Source organism: Pseudorasbora parva, chromosome 8 (assembly GCF_024679245.1).
Source record: "Pseudorasbora parva isolate DD20220531a chromosome 8, ASM2467924v1, whole genome shotgun sequence".
In the NCBI taxonomy this organism is placed as follows: domain Eukaryota; kingdom Metazoa; phylum Chordata; class Actinopteri; order Cypriniformes; family Gobionidae; genus Pseudorasbora; species Pseudorasbora parva.
In genome coordinates this window covers 10,907,316-10,919,522 of record NC_090179.1, presented here as the reverse complement: position 1 = coordinate 10,919,522, position 12,207 = coordinate 10,907,316, and the positions used below count along the sequence as shown (strand labels likewise).

General features: G+C 37.1%; 1 protein-coding gene across 7 annotated transcripts in view; it reads left to right on the top strand.

Moving 5' to 3' along the window:
• Positions 1-12,207, top strand: part of sh3bgr (SH3 domain binding glutamate-rich protein) — a 37,738-nt gene that overhangs the window by 12,153 nt on the left and 13,378 nt on the right. For 4 of the 7 annotated variants that reach the window (XM_067450083.1, XM_067450082.1, XM_067450081.1 and 1 more), the window contains 3 exons: positions 3,690-3,836; positions 4,171-4,197; positions 4,535-4,555. In XM_067450083.1, the coding sequence (XP_067306184.1) occupies positions 3,690-3,836; positions 4,171-4,197; positions 4,535-4,555 (195 nt within the window). The remainder of the gene's footprint in view (positions 1-3,689; positions 3,837-4,170; positions 4,198-4,534; positions 4,556-12,207) is intronic. The other 3 variants (XM_067450085.1, XM_067450087.1, XM_067450086.1) reach the window with 1 other exon arrangement.

Below are 12,207 nucleotides of genomic sequence, written 5' to 3'. Positions count from 1 at the left end.
AAAAAGGTACAAAAGCTGTCACCTTTTCAAAAGGAACATCTTTTACCCCTAAAGGGTGCATATTAGTAGCCTACCTCAAACACAATTTAAAATAAAGGTGCCAGGAAGAACCAAAAATGGGGTTTCACAGTGATGCCATAGTAGAACCATTTTTGGTTCCCCAAAGAACCGTTTTGTGAAAGGTTCTTTAAAGAACCATTTTTTTCTAACCATTTTATAGTCTAAAGAACCTGTTTTCACTACAAAGAACCTTTTGTGCAATGGAAAGGTTCTTTGGATATTAAAGGTTCTTCATGGAACCACACACCCTGCCAAAGCACCATTTAGGAAACTTTATTTTTAAGAGTGAAGGTAAATATGAGTACCGTTGTTCCTAGAGTACATAGTTCCATAGCACATAGTACATAGCACTTAATGAATACAATATACATTGCAAATATATTTACATAAGTGATTCAGTCAAGAACAGTAAGGCCCCGATCACACCGAACGCGTTTTTCAGGTTCGAAAACGCGAGGCACACTGCACTGCCTTTTTTAGTAAGTGTTTTTTCATTCAGAAAAGAGAAGTGCACTGCGGGTCTACGCATAACGCTCTCTGCCAACTGAAATACATTCAAAAAAGGCGCGTGATCGGGCCCTAGTTTAATTTTTTCTGTCTTTTGTTGTTTAATTAACGTGGCTGCTGTCACTTTAAGAGCTGCGCTGATCCAAAATACTGTTACAGATGCATTTTATTTTTCTGTTTACTTTCACTTAATGCTGCGTTCACACCGCACGCGAATGACGCGATTCGCGTGAGTTATTTACATGTTAAGTCAATGCAGAGACGCGAATAGGTAGCCTGACAAGCCAGACCCACCTCAAGATGTTTGGTCTGGAAACTCACCATTGACAGCTCAATCCGAGGGGCGGGATAAACGGTTGTCTTTAAACTCCCTCTGCACGGGATAGGATAGCGCTACACCAACCAGAGCAACGAAGGTGAAACAGAGCTTGTTGAAAGATTAAACATTCACCGTACCCGGTCGGCTAAACTCTGAACACATCTTCCCTTTTTAAGAATGACTTTAGTGCCGTTCTTTGTTCTTTTCTCAGAGAAAAGCTTAACTCCAAGTCTTCCAGAGTCGCGGTCAAAGCTGATTCGAAAGACCGCCGCCGTTTGCCAGTTTCTGTGTTTACTAGAAGCACGCAAACGCAACTCGGCCGTCGTCATTATGGCCCCGCCCGCCGACTCTATACACGATGTGATTGGCCCGCCCAGAAGCGCGAATGACGCGGCAAGGATCACGCGAATTGAGCGAAACACACGAATCGCTCGAGCTGAAAATTTGGAACTTTGGCGGATATTCGCGCCGTGTTAACCAATGAGGAGCCTGCTTACTGCTGTCACGTGGTGAAGTGACGTTACGGATGGGAAACCCATAGGGGAAACCCCGAGGCCAGAGTAATTTAAAAATACTGCTATTATTGTGTCACAAAATGTAGTTTTAATCGTTTTTCAGGCGAGAATGTAGTTGTTTAAAGCTCAAATATGTGGTTTATTTATTAAGAGCTCCTATTTGAAAATTTAATCTGGTGTTTTCGAAAGTGTGAGACCCAGGCGATCACCGGAGTGTGTGAACGCAGCATAAGACATAACCAACTGTGTGTATGAGTATATGTTTGTTGACATATTTTTGTGTGTATTTGTCCATCCAAGTGCAAAAAGACACAGGAGAGAACTCACTCATTACAGTAGAGTACAGTATAGGCAGCTTTCTGTGCGCACATTAGATGCGCGAGCAACATATAAATTAGCACACAAGTCTTCTTGCGCTTGAATGGTTTAAAATCATATTAAAATGCACACAAAGAAATCATCAGGAAGAACTGAAATGGGCGTCCTAACAAACCCCTGTCTTTTGGAATTTTGGAAACGGGTCAATTTTAGAACCTATTCTCGATACCCAACCTTACATCCCAGTGACAACTTTTGTACCACTTGGTTTTCTGAGAGTGTAACTTAGCACTCACGTGGCGTTGGATTAGTATACTACTTACACTACTTAAGCAGTATGTAGACTGTTCAGAGTACATTTGCAAGAAATTCCTGCATGACTTACGTCTGCGAATTTGTTCCGTGTATGGACCCTTTTCACATTTCCGTGGTTCTCAGAAGCGGAAGTCATCATAGTTGGGTAAACTTCCATGTTGAACATGGAGATGACAGAAAATATCATTTTTGTATTTGCATCTGCTCTGAAAGCAAATGAAACATTTTGTGATAGTGATTTCATGACTTTCCCTAAAGAGGGAAAAAATATAGTAAGATTGATTACGTTGTCAGAAGAAAGATGTGAAATTAGCCGTCAACTCCCTCAAATTGTATTAAAAAAACCCTCCTCGCAGCAGCGTTAATTCTTCTTTTGTCATTTACCGTAAAGGTAATATAACACAAAGTATAGTGTTAGAAATGTGTATTAAATTTGTTAATTAAAATATTGAAAATATTGAAAACTTTACTAGAGTTGCGAGGTTGATAACTGTGGAAATGCTGCATCAGTCTGTGAAAAGGGTCCATTGTATTCCACAGTGTAGTAATAACAGCCTCTATTTTTAACAGGCCCTTTTATTTGATTATACTGCCATAATTTAAGATTTTTAAGAGAGTATCTATTTCTGAAATGATAATGCAACATGCAACATAATGCATTGTTTCACAATAACACTTTACTAAAGTGCTCATTTGTTAACTTTAGTTAACATGAACTAACTATAAGCTATATTTTTTACAGCATTTATTAGCCTTTGTTATAGTGTTAGTTAAAGGCACAATATGTAATTTTCCGCCGGGTCCCTTATAAAAAAACAAAACAAAACAAAAAACGCTTCTTCAGCTCATGTGTATGTGGGGTAACACAGTGCTGATTTATCATATTAAATGTATTAGTAAATTCACATTAATACATTTTTTAATAAATATTTGTTATGAAATGCTGTGGAATTATTGTTTATCGTTAGTGCATATATTAATGTATTTTACTAATGTTACCAAATGAAGCATTATTGGGAAGTGTTACCTTAAAAATAGTAGGCAGTAAAATGTTATGCCATTCCAAACTTAACCATATCTAAACATTTCCACATGTTGGCATGCTCTCTTCTTAATCCACTGCATTTGTGTAGTGTTTTTAATATTAATCAGGCATGATTTCTTACTGTTTCAGATACTTAAGTCAAAAGAGCTGCAATTGTAATGACTTAAAATGAAGAAATCTTTGATTTGATGTTTATTTCTGACTGATGTTTATGATCACAATAAATTCAATGTGATTACAACCCTATATTGTACTTAAAAACTTATTTTGCATATGTAATTATAACTAAATTGACTTATGTTTGAAAATGTTTTTCTTCCAATGCTGTTTTGTCTTGAAAAATCTAAATGTGCTTTTGAGGATTTTTCAACATTGCAAACTTATTATGTCCATTTTGTTTGGGAACATTGTCTAACAATAACCCCCCTTTTTTCTTTCTTAGTACTCTTTCTCAAATTCCATAGGTGATTGTTCTTCAAAAAACCCAGTTGATTTACTCATGCCTGTTTTCATCCTGAGGACCTGTTGTAGGATCCTGTGGTGGCTTTTGTCAGTCCTGTAGTGTCATAACAGTTTCCCCTTTCCTGGGATGCGTTGTTTGCTCTTCTAGAAAAAGGAAATCAAGGAGGCTGAGCAGAACGGAGATGCACACACAGCAGAGCTGGAGGACGATGATCCGGAGAAGAACGTACAGATGGACGCTCAAAATGAGGATGAGGAAGAGGAGGAACCCGCAGAAGAAGAAGACGATGATAGTGTAACTGACCGATAAAAATTTCCCCTCATTCCTCCTCAAACATCTTCTGCTTTCTCAATCTTCTTCCAAATAATCCATAATATCTTTTCTTCATCTATTAATCTCAAGGGTTTTTTTTTCATGCAGGTTCTGAAATCTATGCAACTGAAATTAACATCTAACATCGTCCTGCTTTACCATCTCCTCTCTTCTAGTTTGATACTTACTAGGACATTTTCTAACACATTTTCTTGTTGACATTGTGACTGAAGATTGTTGTTTTTTATTCAGTAAATATGTTCCTTTGCCTCATGTTATCAGCTTTTTTAATATTTATAAACTTTGTTTTTGTTAGAGAAAGGCAGCTGAAGAAGAAGAGCAGGTAAGGAAAAAGTTCTTTTGCATGTCTTAATCATTGTAGATAGATAGATAGATAGATAGATAGATAGATAGATAGATAGATAGATAGATAGATAGATAGATAGATAGATAGATAGATAGATAGATAGATAGATAGATAGATAGATAGATAGATAGATAGATAGATAGATAGATAGATAGATAGATAGATAGATAGATTTCTATTACAAAGGTCTAATAGGACTATTAAAAGTAATTGCAATGGTAACAAAACTAAGCAATGTTTAAAACTGATTGTTTTTATAATTCTATTCATTACTACTCTGAATGAACCTTTTCTCTTTTTCTATGACTCACAGGAAGAAGGAGAAGAGGACAGGGTAAGACTGACTTCTCTACTCTTATCTCTTTTTCTATTTTCTAAAGAAGCATTTAGTAATTTTCACAAAGATAGCCCTAGTCTTTACACATCAAGAAGATTCATGTTAGGCTGGGACTTTCATAGAAATGAAATGATCCAAACATAAATATTTCTGGTATATATTGTATTGTGGCAGTTTTCCTTTGAAAATAACCAAAATGAAAGTGTTGCTGTTCCTCTAAAGAAGGGGAAAAAAGAAACAAATGTGTGTGTATCACAGGGTGGAGGAACAGTTGTCTTTATAGCGCTGAATTGCTCTGCCAATGAGTGGAAGTCTTTTCTCTAAAAATAAGAACTGCTAATTTCTATGATTTCTAATTTTGCCAATTGCCTTTTTTTGTTTGTTCATGGTTGCCGTGGTCATGGAAATATCCGGAAAATTATGTTTTCCAGAAAGAAGTAACCGAAAAGTAACAGAAATTCCTTCAGGGAATATACTTACTAATATACTTTACTAGTTTTGTTCAACTTCTAAAATATTTTCAATGATATTTTCCATTGTGAGAGATTATGTAGATTGTGAAATATTATAATCTTTCCAGTGATAAGGGTCTTATTATGCACAGACCTCTGTGCATTTATAATATACTTTTTAAAAATATATTTTAAATAAATAATTTAATAATAATAAATAGTATTGTCCCATCAAAAATGCATTCATACCTGCTCATTTATTCACAAAAATTCTTGTCAAAAAGATAATTAAAAAAGCTAATGTTCACTAATGAGGACAACCATCTGGTCTCAGAGGTGATTCTTATTCTAGAGCCAACAGGTTCTAGATCTGTAACTCTGTATTCTCTCCCATTCATTCCTTCTCATCTCGCTGACAACATTTCCATTATTATGTTTAGCTCATTTTTGCATCCATGTGTTTTGTGTGGCTCTCATCTGCTCCTCACAGTCATTTACTCACTTGGAAGGCGACTCGCTTGCATTGAGTTTTGCGTGTGCTTCATTTTCCTTCCTCCTTTTCCTTACAGGTGTTATATGGAGGCATTTTTTCCTCCACCAATATCAAAACACATTTGTTTGGAAAAATGAATTGTGGTTTTGGGACTAATTATTCCATATATAATCAGCTTTAAAAAAAAAAAGAATTATGAATGATCGTGTCCATATGGTCTCGCCCATGCCAACTTCATTATCCTAACTATCATACAACATATAAAAAATGTTATGCGCTTTTCACCACATGAGGACTGAAGCCTCGGAAGCAATAAATATGGTTTGACCCCAAAAAGTGGGACCATTTAATGCATAGAGGCAGATACATTTATTTACACAGGAATTACAAGGAAACATTAGAAACATGATTCACAATTCATGTTTTTGTTGTCGTTGTTTTACAGTTTTTTTGTCAGATAATCTAAATATTGTGATTTATGTAGTAACATCTACATTGCCCGGGTTCAAGTCAATAATGTTAATCTGACTACATCAACAAATTAATGCAAACTAATAATAATAATAATAATAATAATAATAATAATAATAATGCGTTCGATTTATATAGCGCTTTTCAAGGCACTCAAAGCGCTTTACATAGAAGGGGGGAATCTCCTCAACCACCACCAATGTGCAGCATCCACCTGGATGATGCGACGGCAGCCATATTGCGCCAGAACGCTCACCACACACCAGCTGATTGGTGGAGAGGAGACAGAGTGATGAAGCCAATCAGGATATGGGGATTATTAGGAGGCCATGATTGACAGGGGCCAAATGGGCAAATTTGGCCAGGATGACGGGGTTACACCCCTACTCTGGGATTTTTAACGACCACAGAGAGTCAGGACCTCGGTTTAACGTCTCATCCGAAAGACGGTGCTCTTTGACAGTATAGTGTCCCCATCACTATACTGGGGTGTTAGGACCCACACAGACCACAGGGTGAGCACCCCCTGCTGGCCTCACTAACACCTCTACCAGCAGCTACCTGGTTTTCCCAGTTGGTCTCCCATCCAGGAACTGACCAGGCTCGGCCCTGCTTAGCTTCAGTGGGAAACCAGTCTTGGGCTACAGGGTGATATGGCTGCTGATATATGCAAACTAAAGGAAAAGTTCACCCAAAAATGAAAATTCTGTCATCATTTTCTTACCCTCATGTTGTTCCAAACCTGTATGAGTTTCTTTCTTCTGGTGAACACACACACACACTCACACACACACACACACACACACACACACACACACACACACACACACACACACACACACACACACACACACACACAGACACACACACACACACACACACACACACACACACACACACACACACACACACACACACACACACAAAAATATATATTTTGAAGAATTGTTTGTAACAAAGCAGATAGAGCAACCATTGACTACTAGCCTGACAAGCCAGATCCACATCAAGATGTTTGGTCTGGAAACTCACCATAGACAGCTCAATCCGAGGGGCGGGATAAACGGTTGTCTTTCAAACTCCCTCTGCACGCGATAGGATAGCGCTACACCAACCAGAGCAACGAAGGTGAAGCAGAGCTTGCTGACAGATTAAAAAGATTTTAAAGATTAAAAATTCGCCGTATCCGGTCGGCAAAACTCTGAACACATCTTCCCTTTTTAAGAATGACTTCAGTGCCGTTCTTTGTTCTTTTCTCAGAGAAAAGCTTAACTCCAAGTCTTCCAGAGTCGCGGTCAAAGCTGATTCGAAAGACCGCCACCGTTCGCCAGTTTCTGTGTTTACTAGAAGCACGCAAATGCAACTCGGCCGTCGTCATTATGGCCCCGCCCGCCGACTCTACACGTTGTGATTGGTCCGGCAAGAGTTAGGGGATTACAGCTCTGAAGGGTATTGAGAGTTGCTAGACACTCGCGGGCAGATTAGATTTGCAGCCGCTAGGGTGCGTCTAGATTTCTAGGCTAATTGACTACCATAGTAGGAAAAAAAATACTATGGTAGTTAGGGCTGCACGATTAATCGAAATCGAACCGAAATCGCGATTTGGCTTGTGTGCGATTATGAAAGCTCAAAGGCTGCGATTTAAATTAAATAAATAAATGCCCAGTGTGTTAGTGGAGAGCGGCTCTGTGATCAGGAGTAAACGCTGCTCCGTCTGAAAGACTGCGAGTTTGAGTCGCTTAACGTGTGTTTGAAAAAGCAACAGGAGTCAAACATCTTCACAAACTAGTGAAGCGTTCATAAACCTGTTTAACAAAAGACAGCGTTTAATAACATGCTTTACCTCACTTCATATCGTCAGTCGAGTGTGTGTGAGCTGATGTGGCTTCTCATCACAGAGTGAGGCAGACGATGCGTTATTTTATAGTAGTCTATGTCAATCAGCACTGCATTATAATATACTTTATTATTATGAAATATTATGAATACCCTTGACGGCTTGAAGAACTCAAATACACCATATTTTGCTGCAGTCATGTTTATTGTCGTCATGTTTAATCAAAGCGTCTCTATCTTCTGTTTACAGCGTTAGCTTCACACACATCATGGATTTCCTGAAAACTAACGTCAATTACTTCTCTGAGGCAATTGTGGCGTTTCCGCTCAAGGGCGCCCTCTGGCTTTCAGTATGAATTAAAAACTTTTGGGTAATCAATAATAAGAAAATAATACATTTTAAAACTTAATAAACTTTTAAAAATTATAAATTTATTGGACAATCCATGTTTTTCTTCAATGTACAGGAGTTTTGTCCCCCACAGTGGATGCACAAGAGGTTCATATTTCATATTAAAGACAGACTTTAAGAAATTGATATCACAGATAAACAACACATATATATTTATCTTTTATTTTTATAATTTTTTTTACAATAACTCCTTAGGCTTAGACCTTTCTAATGTTTTTTAGTCATAGGCTGTCTGCATATTAATAGGTACCCAGCAGTTTTTTTTTTCTTTGTAAAATAAGTTTTCTGTAAAAAAAAAAAAAAAAAAAAAAAAAATAGTAGTATTATATTGTTATATTTATTCTGACATACTCTTTTTTTTATTTGTAATTATGAAAATGTTATTGTAATGGTAATATTTCTTATTTTTAAAAATATTTTTAGCAGTAATAATATTCATAATTATTATTAGTCACATTAATATATAAACACAAAATGTTATATACACACACTTTTCATTTGTAAAAAATAATAATAACAATAATCGCATTTTAAATCGCAATCGCAATTTTACCCAGAATAATCGCAATTATATATTTTCACCAAATCGTGCAGCCCTAATGGTAGTCAATGGTTGCTCTATCTGCTTTGTTACAAACATTCTTCCTCATACAGGTTTGGAACAACATGAGGGAGAGTAAATGAGGACAGAATTTTCATTTTTGGGTGAACTATCCCTTTAAGGACTTCTAAGTGCACTGGCACCGTGCGCTTTAGATCGTTAAAATAGGGTCCTTAACACTTTAATCCCATTCATCATAATTGCTGAAATAAAGCTAAACATAAAATAAAAATAAAATGTCATGAAATATATATGAAATATTAATATAATATAATATAATATAATATAATATAATATAATATAATATAATGCTTTTATAAGCATAAAATAAACAGCGACCACAAATATTTGATAAATATTTTTTTCATCCAGATAAGTTTACTGACACTACCAATAGAGGGTATGCATCGACATCACTTTCCCGCCGGACTGAGTGGCAGAAGAGCCGCTGCGTGACTGGAGTTAATAGAGGAAAACGCGAGTAAAACTAACGATTATCAGTTTAAACTAAAGGTTGGGCTCGATATAGTGTTCCTTACAACTTATCCAGTGATCCATGGATATTCACATTTATATGAGCCTGATTTCGATACATAAATATTAATCACTGTCAGTCATCACAATTTCTAGAGTGAATCCCACATTTATATGTAGATGGGCCTATGCTGAAGCGTGTATGTGGCTGCTTGTCAAGAATAGAAAACAAAAGGTTTATTCATATTCTGAATATATTATATGTCTATTCATAATTATTTTATATCACCTATCTAGACCGCATGCAAAGAGCGCACTCTTTATAATCACTAAAAGTTCCGCTATATTAATCAGTGAAGCCACTGCACAATGAATATCTTATTTACGTAATATTCACACTTAGAGAGGATTAGTGCGCATGCAGAACTCAGCACTGGACAAAAACTCCAGCGCTGAGTGGACTCTAACTTCAACACCTGTGATTGGCCATTGTGGTCCAGAAATCAACAAACATGTCTGTGATTGGCTACATTAGATTGGCGGAGGAGACTCAAGTTTATTTACCCCTAAAACCAAATTGTGATGGACTGGAAAAAATGAAGGCCTGCCTATCTGATGTGAAAACTTGGTTATCTCGAAATTTCCTTAATTTTAATGAAAATAAAACTGAAATTATAGTATTCAGCTCATCGAATTCTATTAGTCAAATTACCTTAGGTAATGTAACACTTCCAGTTAAGTCTTGGGTGAAAGACCTAGGTGTCATTTTTGATGATGGTCTAAAATTTGACAAGCAGATAAGCTCGGTGGTTAAATCATGCTGTTTCCAACTGCGTCTTTTATCTAGAGTAAAACCAATTTTATCTTTTAAAAACTTTGAAAGACTGATTCATGCTTTTTTAACAACGAGGTTGGACTACTGTAACTCACTGTATGTCGGGATTAGCCAATCAGCTTTATCCCGGTTACACGTAATTCAAAATGCGGTGGCAAGACTTATTTTACAATAACATATTACATATTACATTAACATATTAAGGAACATATTACTCCTGTACTATGTCATTTGCACTGGCTACCGATACAATATCGTGTTGATTTTAAAATTCTTCTTCTGGTTTTTAAATCCTTAACGTTACATGGTTTGGCCCCTCCTTACCTTTCGGATTTACTGACAGAACATCGTCCAGTTAAGTCTCTCCGGTCGTCGAATCAGAGGTACTTATGTATACCAAAAACAAAGTTGAAAAGTAGGGGGGACCGGGCGTTTTCATCAGCTGCGTCTAGACTATGGAATGCGTTACCTTTAAATATTAGATTAGCCCCTTCCTTGGCTGTTTTTAAATCTCAGCTAAAACCAATCTTTTTGTTTTGGCATATGGCTGAGGATGAAATGTATTGTTTTTATATTGTGTTTTAATTTGTCTTTTGTATTGATGTAAAGCACACTGGTCAACTAGTGTTGTGTTTAGTAGTGCTATATAAATAAAATTGACATTGACATTGACATTACTCACCTAAGCAAAAACACATTGGAAATTAAATGATTTGACAAACGTAAATACAGAGACGCACTGGATCTTTTTCAAACATATCCTACACCAGCAGTCATAGGCAGCTTCCTCGGTGCGGAGAGGGGCACAGAGACCAGGGTCAGCGTTGGCTATAGGCGAGCTAGGCGGTTGCCGAGGGCGACAATTGTGTTAGGGGCGCGAGCACGCTCTAGTGCCGCCCATTACTTCCCTTTAAGCATAGAATCAGAACAAGCGAAATAAAACATAATGTTTATTAAACATGATCATCATAATAAAATAAAATAACTTAGTATTATCAATATTATCAACTAATATTTATTTTAAAAATATTATTAATATTGTCACTAAGCTATCACTTGCTAGTTTTCTACGTATGACTACATATTGCAAACATAACTCTACAATAACCTACATGGATGTAATTTAAATATCAAAAGTCCAGTTCGTTATAAATATGGATAAAGTATGCACGTTAGTTATGAAAAGTATGCAATCTACATGGGCGTCGGGAGCAAATAAAAAGTGGGGCCTTTCGTTTTTTTTTTTTTACTAGAGTAACGATAGATGCCATATTATTTACATTAAACACAAATATGATGTGTTTTACTTAAAAATTGATTAGGATAGACAAAATGACGGAAATCACCATACTCTCTACAGTGGCTGTAGTGTAGGGGTAAGGCGCATATCATCAAGTTTTGACGCATATCGATCAGAGGTTCGAATCCGCCTTTTGCCACACTCGCTCTATTCCCTTTTCCCATCACATATCAGATCGGAAAGGCATTTATTTTCAATAAAAAGTGAGAAAATATTAGAAAAGTGGAAATAAAGCGTCTAACGTGTTTACTAATAAGTGCTTCTCGGTTAGGGGTAGGCCTAAGTAAACAGACATGTGCTGAATTAGAGACGATAAAAGTAAGTGGGGGCGGGGCGGGGGCGCGCAAAACTCCATCTCACCTAGGGCAACCAAAGAGCTAGAGCCGGCCCTGACAGAGACTGACCCCCCTCTGGCACCAGGCGTGGTTTTGCCTCTCTTACCTATGCTACCTCTCAGTCTTTTTGCCACTCAGTGGCGTGACCGCAGTGATGTCACGTGCATACCCTCTATATAAGACACTGACTGTCTGAAGCGATTGCACACATTCTCTCTCCCTCCTGTTTTTTTATAGGCAGAAGATGATTTGGTGTCTGAGGTAACTTTGGATTTGATGCGCAGTATATCTCTCTCTTTTGTTGTACTTGTTTTATCCCCTCATTTCGCAAGTGATTTTCCTCCTGTATTCTTCCTTTTAACCTCCTCTTTGACTTTCCTTCTCTAGCCTCCTGCCAGTCTCTTTCTCCTCTCTCCATCTGTTTCTGCATGCGTCTCTCT